The sequence below is a fragment of the Tympanuchus pallidicinctus genome, unplaced genomic scaffold (genome assembly GCF_026119805.1).
Source record: "Tympanuchus pallidicinctus isolate F22 unplaced genomic scaffold, pur_lepc_1.0 scaffold4, whole genome shotgun sequence".
In the NCBI taxonomy this organism is placed as follows: domain Eukaryota; kingdom Metazoa; phylum Chordata; class Aves; order Galliformes; family Phasianidae; genus Tympanuchus; species Tympanuchus pallidicinctus.
This window is the reverse complement of record NW_026294758.1, coordinates 470903-491208: the sequence shown is the minus strand read 5'-3', so window position 1 is coordinate 491208 and position 20306 is coordinate 470903. Positions and strand designations below refer to the sequence as shown.

The following is a 20306-nucleotide window of genomic DNA, read 5'->3' as shown; positions in this document are numbered from 1 at the left end:
CGGGCGCGGAATGAGCGCGGAGGCGGCCCAGGCGGGGTCCCGCGCCGGCACAGCGGCCCCGGGGCCCGGCCCCGGCATGCGGCCGCCCTCCGCCGCCCTCTCCCCGCGGACGGCGCCGGATGGCGGCGGTCTGTTCGGTTGGCTGCGCGGGCGCTGCCTGGGCCGCAGCGCCGCCGTGGACCCGGCGCGGGACAGCTTCCGCGCCATGACCGGGCTGTACGGCTCCATCCAGCCCGCCGACTCCGTGTACCTCAGCACCCGCACGCACGGCGCCGTCTTCAACCTCGAGTACTCTCCGGACGGGTACGGGCCGCGCCCCGCTCCCCGGCCGTCGCCCGGGCCCGGCGCTCCGCGTCCCGCCTTGCGGCGCGGCCTTTGGCTGGTCTCCTGCTCTGCCGGCCTTTGGGGCGGCTCTGGAACAGAGCTGTCCTGGTCGAGGTCTCGGGGGGCTGCAGCACCTCCCCTGTGAGGACAGGCTGAGGGAGCTGGACTCGTTCAGCCTGGAGAAGAGAAGCTGCGGGGTGACCTCAGTGCAGCCTGCAGTACCTAAAGGGAGCCTAGAGACAGGAGGGGAGTCAGCTCTTGGAAAGGGGAGATGGCAGCAGGACAAGGGGAAATGGTTTGAAGCTGAGGGAGGGCAGCTGGAGGTTGGGTGTCAGGGGGAAGTTGTGTGCTGTGAGAGTGGTGAGGTGCTGGAACAGCTGCCCAGAGAGGCTGTGATGCCCCGTCCATCCCTGGAGGTGTTGAATGGGGCCCTGGGCAGCCTGGTCTAGCATTAAATGGGGAGGTTGGTGGCCCTGCATGTGACAGGGCGTTGGAGCTTCGTGATCCTTGAGGTCCCTTCCAGCCCTGGCCATTCTGTGATTCTCTGAGGTTTCTCTGGTGCTCCCTGGGATGGGAGAGGCGCCGGCAGCCCGAAAGGTCTGTTCAGGAAAGTGTGTGTAACTGCAGCCTGCTGTGCGGTTTCACAGTGGGCTTCCTTGGCAGAAAGGCTTTCCGTCTCACATTGAGCTCAGTGGTGTTCTCAGTCGCACCTGAGATCTGTTACCTCTGCTGTAGCTTAACATTATTTTTCATGCAAGTTTCTGGCGTGAGAAGTTCTGCCTTCTTGCTGTCCCCTGTGCGTCTGCTGTTTGTGAGGCTGCGCTGTGGACTGAGCCACAGATCTTGTCTGAAAATAAGCCCAGCAGTGGCACGGGGATGTCTCCCCTGACTCGGCCTCTTGTTGGCTGGCTGGCATGCTCTCAGCAGGCCACAGGTGGTGTTAGGCAGAAGATAGCAGCCTGGCCTTAAGGTCAGTTGGAACAGCTCAGACCTCGTTTACTTTTGTGGTGGTTCGATTCAACTCAGCAGTTGCAGAGCAGTCGCAGACCTTCTCTGACCTTTGGTCACTTGGGATTTCTTTGTAGCCTTCCTCAGCAGAGCTGGCTGTAGTGAGCAGAGCTGCCTTCCTGTTCTCTGCCCGTTCTCTTGCTGACACAAAGCAGTGCTCTGAGCTGAGGACCAGGATTGTACCTGTGAGCTGTTTGTTTGGCACTAGTGAGATCTGCCCCATGAGCCATAACAATCTGAGTTGTTGCGCCGTTGGGGGAGCATCTTAGCTTTCCTGGAGGTTGCCTGCACTAATTTAGCAGGGCAGGCTTAACTGTCACTGTAGTGATGGTGTATCAGACTTTTCCAACACATATAGAGCAAATAAATATTGGTGCTGTAGGACAGGCTGGACAGCCTTCCCAAACTGGATGGCTGATGTTTCTGGTGCCTGCGTCCTGGTGTTTGGGACCTCAGAACTCACTGTGAACTTCTTAATGATCTGATGCTAAATCTAGACTGGTGCCTGTGCCTTCCTCTTGTCTTTGGCCAGTAACAACACTGCTGTATCTAGAAAACACTTTTTGTCAGAGAACTCCCTTTTCTTTGTGCATTAGTATTGTGTCTGACTGTGATCCCTTACAGTACTGCTGTGATGTGAAGAGAAGCCAAGCTAAATAATGTTGAAGTTATGTTTCCATGAATCTTAGATCTGGAAGTTTGCTGTGCGTGTGCGGGCGTTGTGTCCGTTCGTCAGATGCAAGTGTTAATGTTTTGTTCTCCCCTGCAGGTCTGTGCTCACTGTTGCTTGTGAACAGACTGAAGTGCTGCTTTTTGACCCAATATCTTCAAAGCACATCAAAACTCTCTCTGAAGCTCATGAAGATTGTGTAAATAATATCAGGTTGGTGAAAAGGAGGAAAAGATATCATTTTTCTCTTACTGCAGTTACTTCTCTATTAGAATCACAGGAACTTCTGTAATCTACAGAATAAATAATAAATAATAATAAGAGTGCAGTAAGTTTGCATTGCTTTGGGTAGAGTGGTTTTTTGTAGCTGTTAGGCTGCATTTGTGTTGCTTTCTTTCTGCATTGGAGGCTGCATAAGGCTGGGAAGGGAAGGAGGAGAAATCTGAAAGTAGTGATGGTGGTATGTAATGCTGCCAGGTGTTCTTGGTGGAAAAGCTGCAGTTCGTGGTGGGAGAAGGGTGTTGCAGTACTGCTGTCTGATTTAAGTGGCCTATGGAGTGAATGAACACTAAACATATAGTGAGTATGCATGACTTCTGTTTGGAGTGCAGGTTCAAAACTGTAGCGAGAGAAGGTGCTCGTGTGAACATGGTTGGTATTTTGATTTGTAAGAGTAATTGCCTTAGCTGTGTGGAAATGTCCAAAGTTTGGGTTCTTAAAGAACAATTACAGCATAGAAGAGCCAGAAAATTGAAATGGCTTCTGTGGTTTGAGTGAATCTCAGCAGTTACGTCATAAGTCATGTGGGTGTTTCTCAAGATGCAGTAGGAAGCAGCAAACACAGGAATCTGAATTATCTGTCTGTTTGTCGTGTGATGTTTTTCCTTCTTAATTCTGTTATTTTTACTTCTTCTTTGTCTGAGGATAGACTTTCGCACGTGAATTTGTTCTCGAGACGGTTTTGTGACCTGGTGAATGACACTGCTGCCTCTTTCACTCCTCAGAGCAAACAGGCAGCATTCTGAGCATTTCCCTCCTGCAAAGAGCCAAATGAAATGTGAGGTATTGATGCCTTCACGTGTTCTTTAGGCACAGAGATGTTTTTCACAAAGCACCCATCATTTTTAATAGAGGCTGAAATTTTACATCAGTTGCATGTCTGTCAGGAAAGCCGAGGTGAGAGCTACCTGGCACAAACAAAAGAGGTAGAGAGAACGTGCTTTTCTGTGATGGAAATGCAGCTTTTTCCTCTGTCTTTGTAGGACGTTGGTGTCCTGTGTTTTCCTGGATGTCTGCATTTCTTATCATAAGCTTAGCTACAAGCAGGCTCGCTTTGTTCTGTAGAACTTGGTTGGTGCAGCACTACGGACATCCATTGTAACTTTCCTTATAATTGTTGAGTTGTGCAGGCTGGAAGAAAACCTTTGGGATCATCAGGTCCAGCTGTCAGCCTGGCTGCTGAGCTCCTCACTAACCTGCCTCTTTGTGCCAGGTCCGTACATCTGAAGCACCTCTAGGCTTAGGGTCTCCACCACTTTCTGGGCAGCCCATTCCAGCCCTGTAAATATATGAAGGGGCACCCTGTGCCAGATGCCTTCATGCATATGTCAGAACAGGGAAGTATGTACTGGTGTCTTCCATCACCTTTCCCTGTGCTGAGGATGTGCGTATAATCACATAAAGTAGACGTGTTTTGCATGTGGATTTAGTCAATTTTTGAGCTGATTTAAGTGTAGTTGTTGCCCTTTTCATGTCAGAATTCCAGAAGTGTTCTTCTGGTCAGACCTAAGAAGGTTTTGAAGACTTGCTAGACTGAGGCCCTCTGTTTTATGCTTGTTGTTGTTCTTTAAACAGCAGAGACAGTGGACCATTAATCTCTATATAACTTTCTCTCTGGCAGTTGGTTTTATGTGACTGAATCATATGCACCTTCTGTTAAGACTTCATCAATTGAAACAACCTGTCTACTTTTTCATTCCAAACTAGTTGTAACTCCCCAAGTCTTTTCCGTTTCTTCTGAAACCTATTTGTGGTGTATGAAACAAGGCTGCATGCAGCATTCGAGACCAAAGGAAATGGTAGATTTGTACAGTAGAAGAGATGTAGTTCATTTCACTCTCTTCTTAAAAACTGCTGGCTTTTGTTTGTTTTTTGTGTTTTTTCCTTTCCTTATAGCTACTTGGCATTGAACAGGCATGTTGCTGTTGTGTTTTAACACTGCTGGGTAGCCAGCTGCTCTCACTCCACCTCAACAGTAGAACAAGGGGAGAAATAAAAGAGTTTGTGTGCTGAGATAAGGAAGGGGAGCTTGCTCACCAATTATTGTCGTGGACAAAACGGGTTCATCACGGAAAGGATACATTTATTGCCAGTTAATAACAAACTAGAGCGATGAGAACTAAAGGCAAACTAAAACCACCTTCCCTCTGTATCCGTTGTCTTCTGTCTGCTCCTCAAGCAGGGCAAGGGAGTGAGGAACATGGCAGTGGTCAGCTTCATCTGTGCTGCTTCTCTGTGGCCACTCTGCCCCTAGTCCTTTGCTGTCCTTCCCAGGAGGCTACAGCTCTCCAAATGCTTCTCCAGTACATAGCTCCATCTCTCAGAGGTGGAGAGCTGCTCTGGCACAGTTCTGCTGCAGGCAGCAGCTCCCGCAGATCTCTGCTGGACCACAGGCTCTGCTCTGTGAGCTGCAGTTCCAGCTCAGGATCTGCTCTGTGCGATCCTCTGTGGCTGCAGGAACTTCTGGAACGCACCCTGCTGTCCTGCTCTCATCTTGGTGGCTGCAGGGCTGCCTATCTGATAAACTTTGATTTCTGTAATGCAAGCCAAATAATTTTACCTGCTGATTTTCTCAGCCAAGTAACTTCTCTCTAAATATTCTTTCAAAATGAAGCTTTTTGTTCACTTGGTGTTTTTGAATATAGACCTGCTTTGTCTTCAGTACGCTTCTGACTCAGTTTGTTTCCTAGTAGTGATTAGTGCTGAGTTTTGTTCTTCTACCTTTTTGTGCGGTAGTCTTTATGTCAGGTACAAAGGCAGTCTTATGTGCTATTTCAGTTTGGAGTGATAGCTTGCATTCAATTTTATCTGGAGTCAGGATGGTCAGGATAAAGAAATGCCACCTGATCATATTAAGACCTTAATCTGGTAAATGCATTAATCCTGCTAGCGTGACCCAAGTTCATTCCCACTTTCTCATCTTCTTACATGACATTGTGACAAGCCTGTTATCTTTGAGGTGAGCAAGATCTCCAGACCCATGAAATGCAAAATGTTTGGTGTGCTTGGAGCACTGCACGTGGGATACACGTTCATTCCTGCATCAGGGAGTGGAGCAGAACTACTCTTTGGTGCATCAGTGCTTTGCAAATATCTTGTGAAATACTAAGCACTACACCTCTGATTCTTGCAGCATCTTAACAGAATGTTGCATTTGTATTGCATGTCAGAATTTATTCTCTAATGCACATCTGCAGTGAAGGACTCAGTAAGCTTGGGTAGCTTGTGTCACATCTGCAGTTATTTCCAAAAACAGTATTTTTGATACCTGCTTTTTTTATTTGAGAAGCACAATTGCATGTCTTTCGATTCAAATACACGAGCTGTACTGAGAGTAAAGGAAAATAGGAGCAAAAGCCTCTTCTTTGTCTATGGAGATTGTTGAGACTGCTGCAGGTGGTAGGTAAAGTTATGGGATGCAGCAGGCTTACTCAGCTCAGTCCCCAGGCTCTGCAGCTGGCAGTGAGCAGTGTCCTAAGGCTTTGTGAAGCCAGGTGAGCTCTCAAGCAAAAGATGTACAAAGAAGGACTGAAATTTAGGTAAGGTCCTTGGGTAGTAAGCAAATAATAGCTGTGTTTAGATTTTAATCTCATAATATCCAACACAGCAGTACTGTATGTAGTGTAAACCACATGATTAGGAGAAGAAGCCCAGTGTAGGACAGTTAACTCCATTAGTTCTCTCAGAAAAGAACTGTTAAACACCCCGTGTAAGACATTAAGGCCAGTGTTCCAGTGTGTTCAGGGCAGGTGTGTGGTTGGTCTCAGCAGTCTGCACAGAGTTGTAGTCATGTCACAGATAAGTTGGAAAGGGTATCTGGAGATCATCTGACCCAGACAAGAAATGAATAGAAAAGCAGGGTATTGGGCTTGTTTCCAACCTGTTCACCAGCATGCTGGGATGGCGACCCCAGTTCTCCATGCAGCTCAAGAGGCCACTTTTCAAAATGGGCACCTGACAACCAGCTTCTGTCACAAGCCCTGTGGTGAGGGCTGTGTTCTGCCTGCTGTTGTGAAGTCAGGATCTTACGAGACATTTCGGACATGACTGGCTCAGTCGGGTGCCATGTGAAGTGAAGACAAGCCTTCCAAAGCGAGGAGGAGTTTGGAGGTTTGTCTAAAGCTGGTGGGCTCAAAGTGTTTCAGCAAAACCAGTGGCCAGTAAGGGATTTCCAGTGGGAATAACAAAAAGTGCCATTTGTTTCAAAAATGTGGTCTCAGCAAAAGAAACTGAAGTGTGTGGTGGGGAGAAGGAAGAAGTTGTGAAGAGCGCTAGGGGAAGAGTGAGGGTAGGTGTGTGGATGGAGATGAAGAGAGTCAAGAACGGGTCTTGATTTCTTACAAACTGATAGGATTTTGTGTGGTCTGAAGCATGCCTGTCATCTGTGTTTTCTGATGTTGCTCCTTCTCAGTAGCAAGGGGATCTGGTAAATGCTGGGGAGGTGAAAGGCATAAGGGGCCGCCAGATCAGTCACTTTGAGCGTATTCCCAGGGACCTCAGAGCTGGCTGCTCTTAGAACATTTGTGCTTTATAAAGACTTTCTGAGTTCCAGTACAGGTGAGTACTGTGCAGGTGGGTAAGTGCTCTAGTTGCCACAGGGTTTCTTTGTGTGCCTTTGTCCTACTGGTGGTTGTGCAATCTTTAAACGATCTGTAATAAGGGGGGAGGGAGGGGAAGAAAAGAGCCTGCTGCTGTACTGCAGGTTGACTGGCTTGTTACTGGAGATGTCCAGATGTGTAGTAGCACAGTGCTGTTTTTTAACTATTTTTTTTCTTTTTGTTGGCAAATATGCTTCTGCTACGTGTTGATTCTTTTCTGCCACCTCTATTGTTTTTCCTGTGTTGGCTTAAGTCCTGGATGACTCATACTGAAATTAGCCACAGTATTTCTCTCCCATTTTCAGGTTTCTAGATAATCGGCTCTTTGCAACTTGTTCTGATGACACTACAATAGCACTTTGGGATCTGAGGAAGCTGAACACAAAAGTGTGCACTTTACACGGTCACACCAGCTGGGTAAAGAACATTGAGTATGACACCAATACAAGACTGCTGGTGACATCAGGATTTGATGGAAATGTGATCATCTGGGACACAAACAGGTGTGTGGGCATACTTGTGCTGTTACATTTCTAACCCTTGCCAAAGCTTTGCACTGCCTTGATATATAGTCCAGAAAATTAAAAAAAATAAGAGAGTTTTCTGACACTCCAGAATGTAGATTTTTCCTTTCTGGAAAGGATTTCCTCACCGCTGAGATAAGTCTGAGCTAAGTAGGGTAAGGACAACATACAAGAAGAGTTTTAGGATTGACCAAGGTGCTTGGCATGTCCTGGGCTCATGCAGACATTGTTAGGGACTTGAGTCTCAGTCCGACTATTTCTTGGTTGTATTTTCTTTTCCCTCCCCTGTGCAGGTGCACTGAAGATGGGTGTCCCCACAAGAAGTTTTTTCACACCCGTTTTCTTATGCGAATGAGATTGACACCAGACTGTTCCAAAATGCTGATCTCCACATCCTCTGGCTATCTTCTGATTTTGCATGACCTTGATCTAAACAAAACTCTAGAGGTTGGCAGCTACCCCATTTTAAGAGCTAGGAGAACTGCATCAAGTTCAGGTGAGTGCTTGTTGAAATGTCAGTAACAGCTTCTGTGATAGAATTCTTGTGGTTTCACTTGGCAGGCAGCTAAATGCTGTGCAGTCACTTGCTCATCCCCAGTGCTTTGGGGTAGAGAATAATATTAAAAAAAAAAGGTAATGCTTGTGAATTGAGATAAAGGCAATGTACTAAGACAGAAAAGGAAGGGAATATAATAGTAGCAGTAATCCTGTGTGTATATTTGCAAAACAAGTGATGCTCAAGGCGAGGCAATTTTTGGTATCAAGACTTTAGCACTACAGGACATAGTGTGGAATTTTGGCACCTCAGGCTTGCATGGTGGTGCTCTTGTTGTCGAACAGCAGACCTGATAGAGTCCTGTGCTCTAAGACTTCACTGCTTCCTGCTGTTGTGTGACAGTAATGGCAGAATAGAGACAAACTACACTGTGTGGGGTGTCTGAGAAGCTGGGAGGAAAGTTCATGCCCCATCTCCTAGTAGTAGGAGCACATCAGAAGCAATGAGTGCAGCTTCCCCCTTGCTCCCCATAGTATGATATGCTGGCATTTAATTTGTGTAAAGCACAACCAAATGGTGCTTGGTGACTGTAAGCGGAGCTTTGAAAGGTGTTCTGTTAACAAGATGCCTGTTCTCAGCATGACAGGGGAGAGCTAAGTGAAGGACGTGTGTAGTACACAGCCTGTTCTTAGCTTCTGTGTTCACGTGGCTGATGCTGTGTGCAGATATAACATCCTCAAGTCTGTCCAGTCCTCGAGCCGTTGGTTCCCCATGTCACCAGAATGATTCCAGTCCACTGTCTGAGAAGCAGATGTCACGGTCCTCACAGCGAGAAGGTGAGAAAACATAGAAACGAGCAGAACAGGATAGCAGGAAAACGCTGTTTTTCTTTGTAGCCCTTACTGGTGTTATATGAGCTCTGATAAACCAGTGAAGTATCACTGCATGCCGAAATCGAGAGTTGTAATCATTTTTCCTCTAAGAAAGCTGAAAGCAGCAGTGAGATTTTATTACGTATTAGTACATTATTTTTGTTATGCAAGTGTGCTGCCATTTCCTTGGTTGTTTTGTTTTCTTGTTGTTGTTTTTGTTATTGTTGTTTTGTTTTTTTCCTAGCACCACTCGTGTGAGTGACCTTCAGGGGGGAAAAACCAACAGAGCAGAACATAGTTGTGTTTTGCTTTTTGTTTCCCTTAGTGATGGCGATATGCATGTGCTGTTTCTCCATGAGAAGTCAATAGCACAGGAAAAGAACAGGCACATTAATCCTAAACGTTGACAGAATGGTTTAAGAAGTTTTGTTACAAAGCCAGCCCTGCCTAAATTCAGAACTAGGAACAAAGCTGAGCACCAACTTGGCAAATTCACAAGTGTTCAGAAATCTTTAGTGAATCGCTTGCTAATGTAAAATAACAGCGATGGTAAGCTTCAGTTACTTGTGGCTGTGAGTTGTTCCAACATACATGAAAGAAGGGAGCTTATCTGGACCCCAAGGCAGGAGTTACCTGTGAAAATCTCTTTAAGGCAGGCAGGGGAGAGGAGGCAAGATATGCACAGCTGAGCAGGCTTAGCAGAATTCGAAGAGGCCATTGTGCAAGTTTGAGAACGGGTAGTTCTTAGAAAAGAGGGCATTCAGGATTTTCTTTAAATGATGTGTCTGTGTGGAAGTTAGCCCTAACTTCAGTTCACAGCATGGGATGATTTAACACACACCCTGGAAGGTAAATTTCAGAAAAGGACCCTAGTAGGGATCGGGGCTGAGCACACTGGTATTAACTTCAGTTGCATTTCATATAGCTGCAGTCTTTGCCAGCAGTCAGACGAGGCTGACATGGCCTTCACCTCATGTCAACAACAGGGTGAAGCGAGGGGTGAAACAGTGTGTAGGCACTGAACGGGCTGCCCGGGGAGGCGGTGGAGTCACAGACCCTGGAGGTGTTGGTTTGGATTTTGTGTTGAGGGATGTGGTTTAGTGGAAAATGTTTGTTGACGGGTGGATGGTTGGACTGGGTGATCTTGGGGGTCTTTTCCAACCTTGGTGATTCTGTGATTCTATGAACGTGCAGAGTTCCTTTGGACTCACAGTTGACTTCCCTTCCTAGGTGGATCACCTAGAAATAGTTTGGAGGTCTTAACACCAGAAGTTCCTGGTGAGAGAGACCGAGGCAACTGCATTACATCCCTACAGCTACATCCGAAAGGGTGGGCTACCCTTCTTCGGTGCTCAAGTAATACAGATGACCAGGAGGTAAAACAAAAGGTTTTGAGCAGATACTTGTGAGTAAGCTGTATCAGCTGTACAACTGTATGGGAAACCCTGACTGTGGCATAAACTTGCGTTTGAATGAAGAAGTTTGATGGTAGGCAGAAATTAATAGTTTTTAAACCAGGATTATGAAATGTTTTTCTGATTGAAGAGTTCCTGTACAAGACTCTGTGTCCTTTATGCAGCATTCCTTTTGCCAAGCTTTAATGGAATACTTTTTATAGCGTACAGCTTGGCTAAATGTTTTCAAACAGTTCTTGGCCTCTCAAGCATATGACTTAAAAATATGTACCTCCCAAATACGGGAGAAACAAACTTGGAAAAAACAGAAGACTACACAGTTGTACAGTGGTGGGCATGGTTTAAGTAGAGCAGAGAAGCTCCTCTGAATTATTCAAATGCATATCCATCGATGTCGCCTGGTTAAAGATCTGCTGTGCTGACAGACGCTTTCAAGTGGCTATGAAAGGCTTCCAGAGCATATTTCTGCATTTGCTTAAAACTCCCATGCTGTAGGTTTGAACCTTATTAACAAAGGTGATATTTAATGTAATTTTTAAAAAAGTGATCTCAACTTTCCTCTTAAAAACTGTGGTGTGGGCATATTGTGCAGCAGAGCAGGAGATCCACCAAAGTAGTGCAAACGGTGTCAGTGACAGGTGACTGCATGCTGAGAGGAGGCATGAGGGACCCTTGGCCTCCTGGACAGTCCAAGAAGTTTTTTTTTCTACCAAGTGCCTGCATTCGAGATAAGAGGAGGCATGGTTGGCTGGAGGACTGCTACCTGTCCTTGCTTTTTTGAGTAGAGTCACATGAGGCTGCATCATGGAGACTGCAAAATGTTTTTAACATTGATCAGAGACTTTATGTCCCTGAAGTAGCTGGCTGAACGTTAGGTGCCCCAAAAGTAATCCCTCCTATTTAGTTCCATGGGAGCCACAGCAGCTACTAAAAGCACAGTTCCATAGAGCAAACTCTCAGCTGCAAAACACTCTTCTTCATCAGACTCACCATGATCAGCTGTGTGTTTTTGCCAGCAGTGCAAGAGCCTGCCGTTGCACACATCTGCACGGGCAGAGGTGACCCACTGTTGCCACTGCTGAAACGCACCACCCAGTGCCTCACTGTGCCCACGTCCACTTTCTGCTCCCCATAAACCTTCAGCAAGCATTGATGAATGCCACTGGGTGCCATTTTTGTCTGCATGGAGGAATTAAATTGCGCACCTCATTGTGGTCTCCCAGTGCTTGAGATTCCACTGGACAGTCATCTCGTTATCATCTATTTCTCTGAAGCTCAATTCAGTATTGTTATTCTGACAGTTGTGCAGATCTCCTGCCTAGCCTGCCAAGATGCAGATTTTGCATATATACTTTTTCAGAATCACAGATAATTCTTTAAATACCTGTTGCACACGTGCTTAAGAAGTTCAGTCAATCTGATAATGACGTGAGTTGTTTGTTTATTTATTTATCTTGCTTTGGAAAGAAGCCTCGCTTTGTACTGGCAGCCTACAGATGTGTAGAGGGCCGAGTGGAAGCATAGGAGGCTTGTTTGACATTTCAGTGCTGGTTCTGTAAACTCACCATCAAACCACTGTGCAGTGTAGAATTTTCTGAAAGTGCCATTGACCGACCCAGCTAAAACATGCTGGAGCCCTGGTGTCTGCCTCACTTTTCTCTGTTAATGTTAATTTGCATTGTTCCCTTTGTCTTTACTTCAAGAGAGGGCAGCGAACAAAACAAAGAACGTATCTTCTGCCTTGCTGTGGAGAACTCAGATTCAGACACAGTGTGAATTTAACTGGTAAATGGAGTGGATTTTGCATTTGATTTGTGATTAAATAATTAGATTAAGCACTAAAATCCCCCATTGCCTCACGGGCAACAAGCTGGATATAGGTCTGGTAATAGCATTTCTTCTAATGCTATTTTTGTCTTGTTTCAAGACTTTCCTCCTTTTGAAGTCAGGGGCATAGGGTGTCAAAAGGCCATTCTAAATTGTGTGAGGCTAACTTCTGCTTTTCTATAGATTTCATTTGAATGTTCTACTACATCAGAGCAAAATCCTGTCTGGAGGAGCAAGCTTTGTTCTTTCCAGGTGAAAAAGATTGTATTTAGACACTAAAGCAGAAGAAGTTTTGATCTGCTTTACATAAATTGTTCAAAGGGAAGAACTGGCACAGGTTGCCCAGAGATGCTGTGGATGCCCCCTCCCTGAGGCATTCAGAGGCGGGCTGGATGGGCTGTGAGCAACTGGTCTAGAGGGAGGTGTCCTGCCTGCAGCAGGGGGTTGGGACTGGGAGATCTTTAAGGTCCTTCCAACCCAAAGCACTCCATGGTTCTGTGATAAGGAGATGCCAGACAGCCTGGCGGTGCTCGCAGTAAGTGCTTGTGGGGGAGCAGATAAGCGAGAGCGTTGGTGGCTGCTCTGTCAGATGCTTAGCGAGCAGCCAGGTGAACGCGTCCGCAGTGCTTCACCGTCTTTCCTTTCTCTCTCTCCCTTCAGTGGACTTGTGTCTATGAATTCCAGGAAGGCGCCCCCGTGCGCCCCGTCTCGCCTCGCTGCTCCCTGCGCCTGACTCACTGCATCGAAGAGGCCAACGTGGGCCGGGGTTACATCAAAGAGCTCTGCTTCAGTCCCGACGGCCGGATGATCTCGTCCCCGCACGGCTTCGGGATCCGCCTGTTGGGCTTCGACGCGCACTGCAGCGAGCTCGTTGACTGCTTGCCCAAAGAAGCCAGTCCCTTGAAAGAAATCCGTTCCCTGTATTCTCACAATGATGTGGTACTGACAACAAAGTTTTCTCCAACCCACTGTCAGATTGCCTCGGGGTGCCTTAGCGGACGCGTTTCTTTGTATCAGCCAAAGTTCTAGGCGCACTGTACGTCGGCGGGACCTTCACGTGTTTGTGTTCTAACTTCAGCTTAGTTGAAGTGTGCTCTCTTGAAATCCCGTAAACCCGGACGAGATCATAGTTCGCGTGGTCTCAGTGATAATGGTGTGAGTTCCTGGTGCAGCACTGTATGCATTCTCATACTGCATCTGCAAGTCAGGCTCCATGCGTTGTGTTTTCGGCCTTATAGGCAGACCGTAGCTGCTTCTGACCCTGTGCCATCAAGTCGTCGTTCTGTTTGGTTTTGTACTGTAGTACTTGCTGGTAATTTTCTTCAGCATGACTTGAAGTGGGCTGTCTGGAAGAAACATAGGTGGGATGCAGGTAGGAGCTCAGCCACCACTCACCCAGGCTTCCCTGGTGCAGCACCTCTCTGTTCCAGAGGACCTCTCCCTTGCTGAAGCTGCCATACAGTGATTGTTAGATATTGAGCAGGCTTTGTGTGTGCTAGATTAGTTGGCACAAAAACACAGAAAGAAATTGTTTTGCATTAATTTGTATTTTTTTTTGTGGTTGGCTAGAAAGTTGGTCAGCTTTCTGTAATGTTTTGCTGTACTAAAAAAATCTTTGTAGACTGCTTTTCCTTGAATTATTAGTAGAAGGAAGAGGCTCCCAGGTAACAGCAGTACAATTAGGTGACGGCCCCAAGATGCAGCAGGGGAGGTTCGGGTTGGGTGTAAGGAAAAACAAGTTCTCCAGAAGAGTGGCCAGGTGTTGGAATGGGCAGTGGCCCAGGGAGGTGTTGGGATCACCATCCCTGGGGCCTGCAGGAGCTGTGGCACTAAGGAACAAAGTCAGTGGGCACGGCAGGGCTGGGCTGGGCTTGGGATCTTCGTGGTCTTTTCCAAACATAAGGATTGTATGGTTCTACGGATTGAGACACAGCTGCATTTTTTTCCTCAGATTGAGTCAGAAATGCCTGGAGCAGAGCAACAGGAGCTGAATAGGTAAACCTCTTCAGCTGCATCCGCTGCACATGAACCTTAGGGAATGTTTCTTACAGTGTGTAAGATTAATTGGCAACTTTTAGTCCTCAGCCAGTAGGATTTCTTTTGTGGGAAGCTTTCCACATCAGTTACATAAACCTTCATCCTGTGTTGGAGAATGAGCAGCACAGAATTCTTGCTTAGGGCCATTAGGTCTTCTCACTGCTCTGCACCTCATGTTACAGCAGGAGTTCCTTTTGGGAGTGTCTGTAGTACAAGCAGGCAAGTATTGCTTCACAAGTGTAGTCACTGGAGCAGATTAGAACCATTCCTGTCTAAAGATCTGTGTGGATTTAACTGGGGTAATTATAAAATCTGAAATGTGATTTAAGGGAGAACATCGGCAACCGAAGCATGAATGCCAAGGTTTAACCCTTAGGTTCATCACAGGCTCCCAGACAGGCGGGGGTGTTGGGTTATTAGGGTTGGGGGTGTCCCCATGGGCTGGCACAGGCTGCTGCTGTGGGAAGGAGCCCTGCCCACGGCATGGTGCTGGGCTCTGGTGATCCTTAAGGATCTCTGCTACAGTTTTAAGGTTTTGATGAATTTTTATTTAAAAACAAAAAAACAACAGGAAAAAAAACTCTTCAGCACTGGGTGTTTGATCATCTGAGGACTGTTAGTTACCTCCTGCACTGGGCTTTCAGTACCTCCAGCGGCTGGCTGCTGAAGGGCTGCCTTCAAATACCTTAATGTATTGACAGAACTCCCATCAAATTATCATCTCAGCTGGAGGAGCAGAGTGCCCTTAACCTGATGTGCAGCAGCCCGTGGTCTTCTCAGACAACAGAGCGGTAGAACATTTTCAGACCTTCTGGGCTGCTCTCTCGTTGCTGCCTTGAACTCAAGAGCACTGATGAAGTAACAGATGAGGACATGCCTTATTATCCAGGGCAGAGCATCAGCCTTGGTTTCAGACAGTTGTCACTTTAGAATGCTTTTGGAGCTGTGTGTGAGGAGCACGGTTCTCCAGAAGGATGCTGTTTGTGTGTGCAGCTGAGCTGTGACATAACTACTCTTCCCATTTCTCTGTGGTGAGCTTTAGCTGGAACTGGGAGATTGCAGTCATTTGACTACTCCTTTTCTGCGGTACTCGGAAGTTTTCAGTCGAATCTAACATATTTCACCTGTGGGTTTCAGAAAGCACTTGTAGAAACACCAGTGAATGATTTATGACTGGGATGAGTTGCCGTTTCAGCTCGGTGGAAGCAGTGGTACTCAGGTTTTGTCTCTCTGAATCATTGCCTTGTGAAGAAATCTGTTGCTGAGCTTTTAGATTCACTCTAATTAGCCAAAAACGTTACCGTGCTGAAAAAGACGAATCCCTAACCTTGCACTCGGAGTGTCCCAGCTACATCAACCTGCCTGTCTCAAGCATAGGAAATCGTTTTATTGGATGTATTAAAGTCTGCACTAAGAGCGAAGTACAGCAGTGGCTTCAAACGTGTTTACTTTTGACCTCTCGAGCGTTACAGCGCGTGATAGACGTTGCAGTTTTTCTGAGCAGGATGGAGCTCCTTGATTGTAAAGCATGCAGATATGTTTTCTAAATGCATGGTTTTGTATTTATTGCTTTCCACAGTACAGAAATTCCCTCATTCCCGGCACAGCTGGTCAGCAGAAGCGGATAGGCTGCGTCGTCGAGGTCTCTGCGTGGCACTGTCAGCTCACAGCGGTGCGCATGGAACCAAACCAGTGCCCGAAGGTAGCTCTCCTTTTGTAATAGTCCAGTGGCTGTTGTAGGAGTAAATGCATTTCCCACCTGTTCCATTGGAGGTTAGTCTTTGCATCGTTTGTAGGAAGGGAGGAAGAAACCTTTAATGGGACTGTGAAACGACACCCATGTCTGTGTACTTTTCCTGTGTGTGAATTTCAGTGTATCTGCATCCACTGGGCATCATCGGTCCAACAGGGGTAGTTCAGGGAAAAACAAAACCTCCATCAGAATTACTGGGGATAAAGCACAGTGATACTGACACTCATCTGTTTGCACTCTTTGAGACTTGGTAAGGACAATTTGCCTACCACCAGAATTGGAATGTAAACGTCAGGTTTTTTCTGTGTTTGTTTTTTTTTGTTGTTGTTAATTTGGGCGACACTGGCGTGCAGCAGGTCGCAGCACTGCAAAGTGTGGACCTGCTGCTCCGTAACTTGCCCTCTTGAAAGCTTTTAAGAATTCTAGTTTACAAGATTCTAAGAAGTAGGAGTAAAAGAAGGTTGAGAACCCTAATATTTTTGTCCTGCAAGAGAAAGAAACTTCTAATTTCCTGATCTCGGTCAATAGTGCATTTTCTTATGCACTAGGTATCTTCATTTAAGTGTAAAGTTTTTAATACTAGAACAAATTGTGCATGTAAATATTTTGAAATACCTGAGATTTCGTAGTATGAAGTGTAGCCTTTTCATACAATATAAAAGTATCAGAACTGCTCTGAATATATTGTACTTACAGCCGTACAGTAACTTACTATTTGTGGAACGTTTTCCTTGCTTGCGTAATAAATTAAACATTTAATAACTCAGCAAATTAAAATCTATTTTAATGTATTTGTCTGACACTGAGCTGTGTTCTGTAACACTCACTGCTTCTTGCCCGTTCACTGGAACTGAGGGGAAAGAGCTGCACCTGGAGTGACATCCGCATCTACGTTTCCCTCTGTTGTTGGCCAAGCTTGAGCACAGGTGTAGCATGGTGTCCTTCCAAGGGCCTACAAAGCCAGGCCTAGGGGCAGCTGCAGTAATTGCAGATGGTCATTACACAGAATGGCTTGAGTTGGATGGGACCTCGCAGCCCAAGCAGTTTAGATTTGGAGCAGTCTGGGTTGGAAAGGACCTTAAGAGACCACCTGGTTCCAGCTGCCCTAACTAGCTGCACGTGGAAGCGCTGACAGCTGGTGCTGTTAGGAGATGAGCTCTCCTGGCCTCCAGACAGCAGCCTTTAAGTCACAGCCCATTTCCACTCTGGAATCTCAGCATGGCGTAGTTACTCCTGGTTGTGATCAGTTTGATAATACTGGAAAACAGCCTTGAACCCAGCCTCAAGTAGCTGAAGCAGCACAGCTGGCTCTGAGCTGTCTGCCAGGATGGCAACGCAGCCTGCTCAGTGCAGTTTCCCACATCGCCCTGTGTGCGTAGCCTTTGCTGTGACAAAGCTCTCTGTCTTTACTCCATACGAGTCTGTTCTTTAACAAGTAGAAGATCTGTGATTTGTTAAACAGACAATCACTGTCACCGTGCTGCAAAACCAACTGTAGTTACAAAGCAAAACAGAGACTGTGCTGGAACAACGCTGCATAGCCAGACAGCAACAGATAAGAACTGCGACTGACATTTTCCCAACTGTAATTAACACCATCCATTAGAGACAGCTTATTTCAAACTGTAAGCTCTTCAAAAAAAATCCACTTATTCCATCAAGAAGAGATTAAATAAAGTCACAACCGTAACACTGGTAAAAATCAGATTCTGACAGTAACAAACATTCAATAAACGTTTTATTTCAATGCAAATAACCACAACATTCAGATACAGCAATGCTCATTTGTGCTGGGCCCTTTTGGGCTGTGAAGCGAGGGACCTCATTAGGACCATAATCATGACACACTGATTAGAGCAAGTATTTTGTGACAGTTTAGCAAACAAAAAATAACCATCACTACAAAGCTTACGAAAAGAGTAACTTGGTAAAAGTTTATCCCCATCTTTCAGAATAGGTGGTGAGGTTGTTTTGTTTTAATTTTTTTTTTGTCTGTTTTTAAATACAACATAAGGACATAAAGTTCCCAGGACAACCAAGTTCTTCATTAAGACCCCTCTCCTGGTCTGGCTATGCCTATCCCCCTCCCGCTCCTTTCTCCAAGGCCTACAGCCTCACATCTGTAGGACGCAGAACACACATTTCTGTACATCTTTATCTGCACTTGCCCACAGAAGTCCATCAGTGCTTCCCCAAGTGCTGCATCATTCCAAAGGTCATCTCTGCCTGCCTCCTGGTACTACAATCACAGACTTCCCCCAGTGGGTATTGCCCAGGAACTTAATCCTGATGGTGCCACGGCGCAGCTCTGTCTTACAGAACTGCTGAACGCACACGTCAAGGAGGCAGAGCTCCAGCTTTCCTGTAAGAAGTCTCGTTGTGATCAGTTATGGCACAGCTCTGGTGAAACGCAGCCATCTGCGAAAGACGAGATACCTCTGTAGAAAAGAGCTGCCCGAGAACTACTTTCACAACAGGAAAATACAGGAAAATGAACTCTTATAACAAGCACTACAAAAAGAGACGTCTTCTTTCTGGCCTCACAGATGTAGAATAGAAAAAGAAGTAGTAAAAAAAAAAAAAAAAAAGCAGAACAAGCTCCGCATTTACAAGTAGAAGGATTGTAACAAGGAAGGACACTTTAAAGCTTTCTCATCTCTGCTGTTCCTCTCCTTCCACTTTTCCCTTTTGACGTTAAACTGTGTGCGTACATACGTGCACACAAATGTGAGTCAGGGCACAGCGAAGGCAACATTCAGTACCTGCTTTTATGCTGCCGAACGAAACGTTCTGCTTGAAGCCGAGCACCCAAGCGGCCTGCAGGAGCCTTGGCACAGGCTTCGTTTAAGCACAGCACTCAGGAACTCGGTCGTCCTCCTCAGGGGTCGGTGTCCATTTGGCCACGAGCAACGGTGAGCACTGAGGAGCCTACATCTGTCTGAGCACGTAATCTCACGTCAGCATTCTGAAGTTCATCACATAAGGGAATGAATTTCCATCAGCCTCCCCCTGACTTCCGTGTTCTACAGGGCACACAGTGGAGCGCGCTCGGTCATGGAGTGTTAGGAACTTCTGGGAGTGATACTGAGCCAGCCGCTGGGCTGAGTGATGAGTTCGTGGGGTTTTTGGTTTTGGTTTTATCTGTTCATCTTGTAGTTTCATTATGGGTAAATCCACCTGCCAGCAAATAAATAACATAAGAAGCTACTCGTAATTGCACCAAGGTTTGGATGTACCACCGTTCACCCCATATGCAGTGAAGGCCAAGGCTGAATGCCCTTCACACTACGCAGGCACTGCTCCCAGGGATCAAGCGTCATCAAATATGGCAAAAACCAAATGAATTGAAGGGACGAAGAAAATAAGTGTTCATAACAGCTTTAGCAAGAACTCATAAGTTGCATTGATTATGCCCCAGGATAGGACTGAACGATGGTAATTCAGATGGGCTCCCCTGAAAAGATTGATCAATTTTCTGTCGCGCTCCAGCCAGATCTTCACAAAAACTGTCGAGAAGGACTGAAATTCACCCCCGATCTGAGCTTGCATGCGAGCTTTTACAACATTCATTGGGAAGAACAAGAATCCCAGCATGGCACCCAACAGCCCGCCACAAATGAAGTCATTGACCAAATGAGTGCTGTAAGAAGTTGCTTCAGGCAGACATTGTTTAATAGGTCCTCTGAGGCCAAAGAAGAGTACATTACTGGGCCCATTGCGGAGCAGAATAGGCACCAATCCCCGGTAGTACTCTCTCATCCCATAGACTTTCAGTACCTTGAAAGCCTGGTACGTGTTTGTGAACTTATCGTGGTGTTTGTAGTCCTGAAGCAAAGTCTGCACTCGCTCAAAAGGAGTAAGAACAGCTTCTGTGGTCCCTGCAAGCACTGCTGCCATGCTGCGTGTCAGGAGCTCGGGAGCAGTCGTGTGGCTGTGGAGCAAGGAGGAGAAATCCTCATACAAGCCGAACATGAGAGCCAGCGTGGTCGTCTTCTGCATTAAGGGAGGGAGGATGCCACGGTAGAGATTTCGAATTCCATCCTTCTGCAGCTGATGTATCGCATCCTTTGTTTTCAGACCATACAGCTGCTGTCGAAAGAGGACCTTCTGGATGGGAAAAGTAACTGCTATGTTGGTGAAGGCCGCACAGTAACCACACAGGTAATGTTTGCTAGAGGTAGCCGTAACGTCACTGCTTGGATCTTCCTCTGAATTTCCTGGGGAAAAGCCTTCTGAACCCATCATACTGTCTTTCTTACTGCTGTGTACCTCAGTCCTCTTTTCCTACATCAAAAAACAGAGAAGAACGCACGTGAGCAGAGCTGCGGATGGCCCAGCTGCTTTCTCTCACACCAGCACCCAGCACGGCACATCTGAGCAGAGCCCTTAAAACCTGAAGAACAGTCAATGCCAAATCTTTCAGATGTTACGCCCTTTTCTGCAGGGGTCTTGGAAGCACAGGTTTTCCTCCTGGTGTTTTCTAATTGATACAGAAACAAAGAG

The 20306-nt window shown here is 46.4% G+C and overlaps 2 protein-coding genes across 9 annotated transcripts in view; one reads left to right on the top strand and one right to left on the bottom strand.

The window, feature by feature from the left end:
* The first annotated feature begins 10 nt into the window (after positions 1 to 10).
* Positions 11 to 14618, top strand: DCAF10 (DDB1 and CUL4 associated factor 10). The gene is made up of 7 exons (XM_052701466.1): positions 11 to 303; positions 2102 to 2215; positions 7185 to 7382; positions 7697 to 7899; positions 8625 to 8735; positions 10002 to 10147; positions 12674 to 14618. Exons 1-7 carry the CDS (start codon positions 11 to 13, stop codon positions 13040 to 13042), a joined length of 1434 nt encoding a protein of 477 aa, XP_052557426.1. The 3' UTR covers positions 13043 to 14618.
* A 2905-nt stretch (positions 14619 to 17523) lies between these two features.
* Positions 17524 to 20306, bottom strand: part of SLC25A51 (solute carrier family 25 member 51) — a 292109-nt gene continuing 289326 nt past the window's right edge. For all 8 annotated transcript variants that reach the window (XM_052701483.1, XM_052701479.1, XM_052701482.1 and 5 more), the window contains one exon: positions 17524 to 20087. In XM_052701483.1, coding sequence (XP_052557443.1) covers positions 19173 to 20048 — 876 coding nt within the window. In that variant the 5' untranslated portion in view covers positions 20049 to 20087 and the 3' untranslated portion in view covers positions 17524 to 19172. The remainder of the gene's footprint in view (positions 20088 to 20306) is intronic.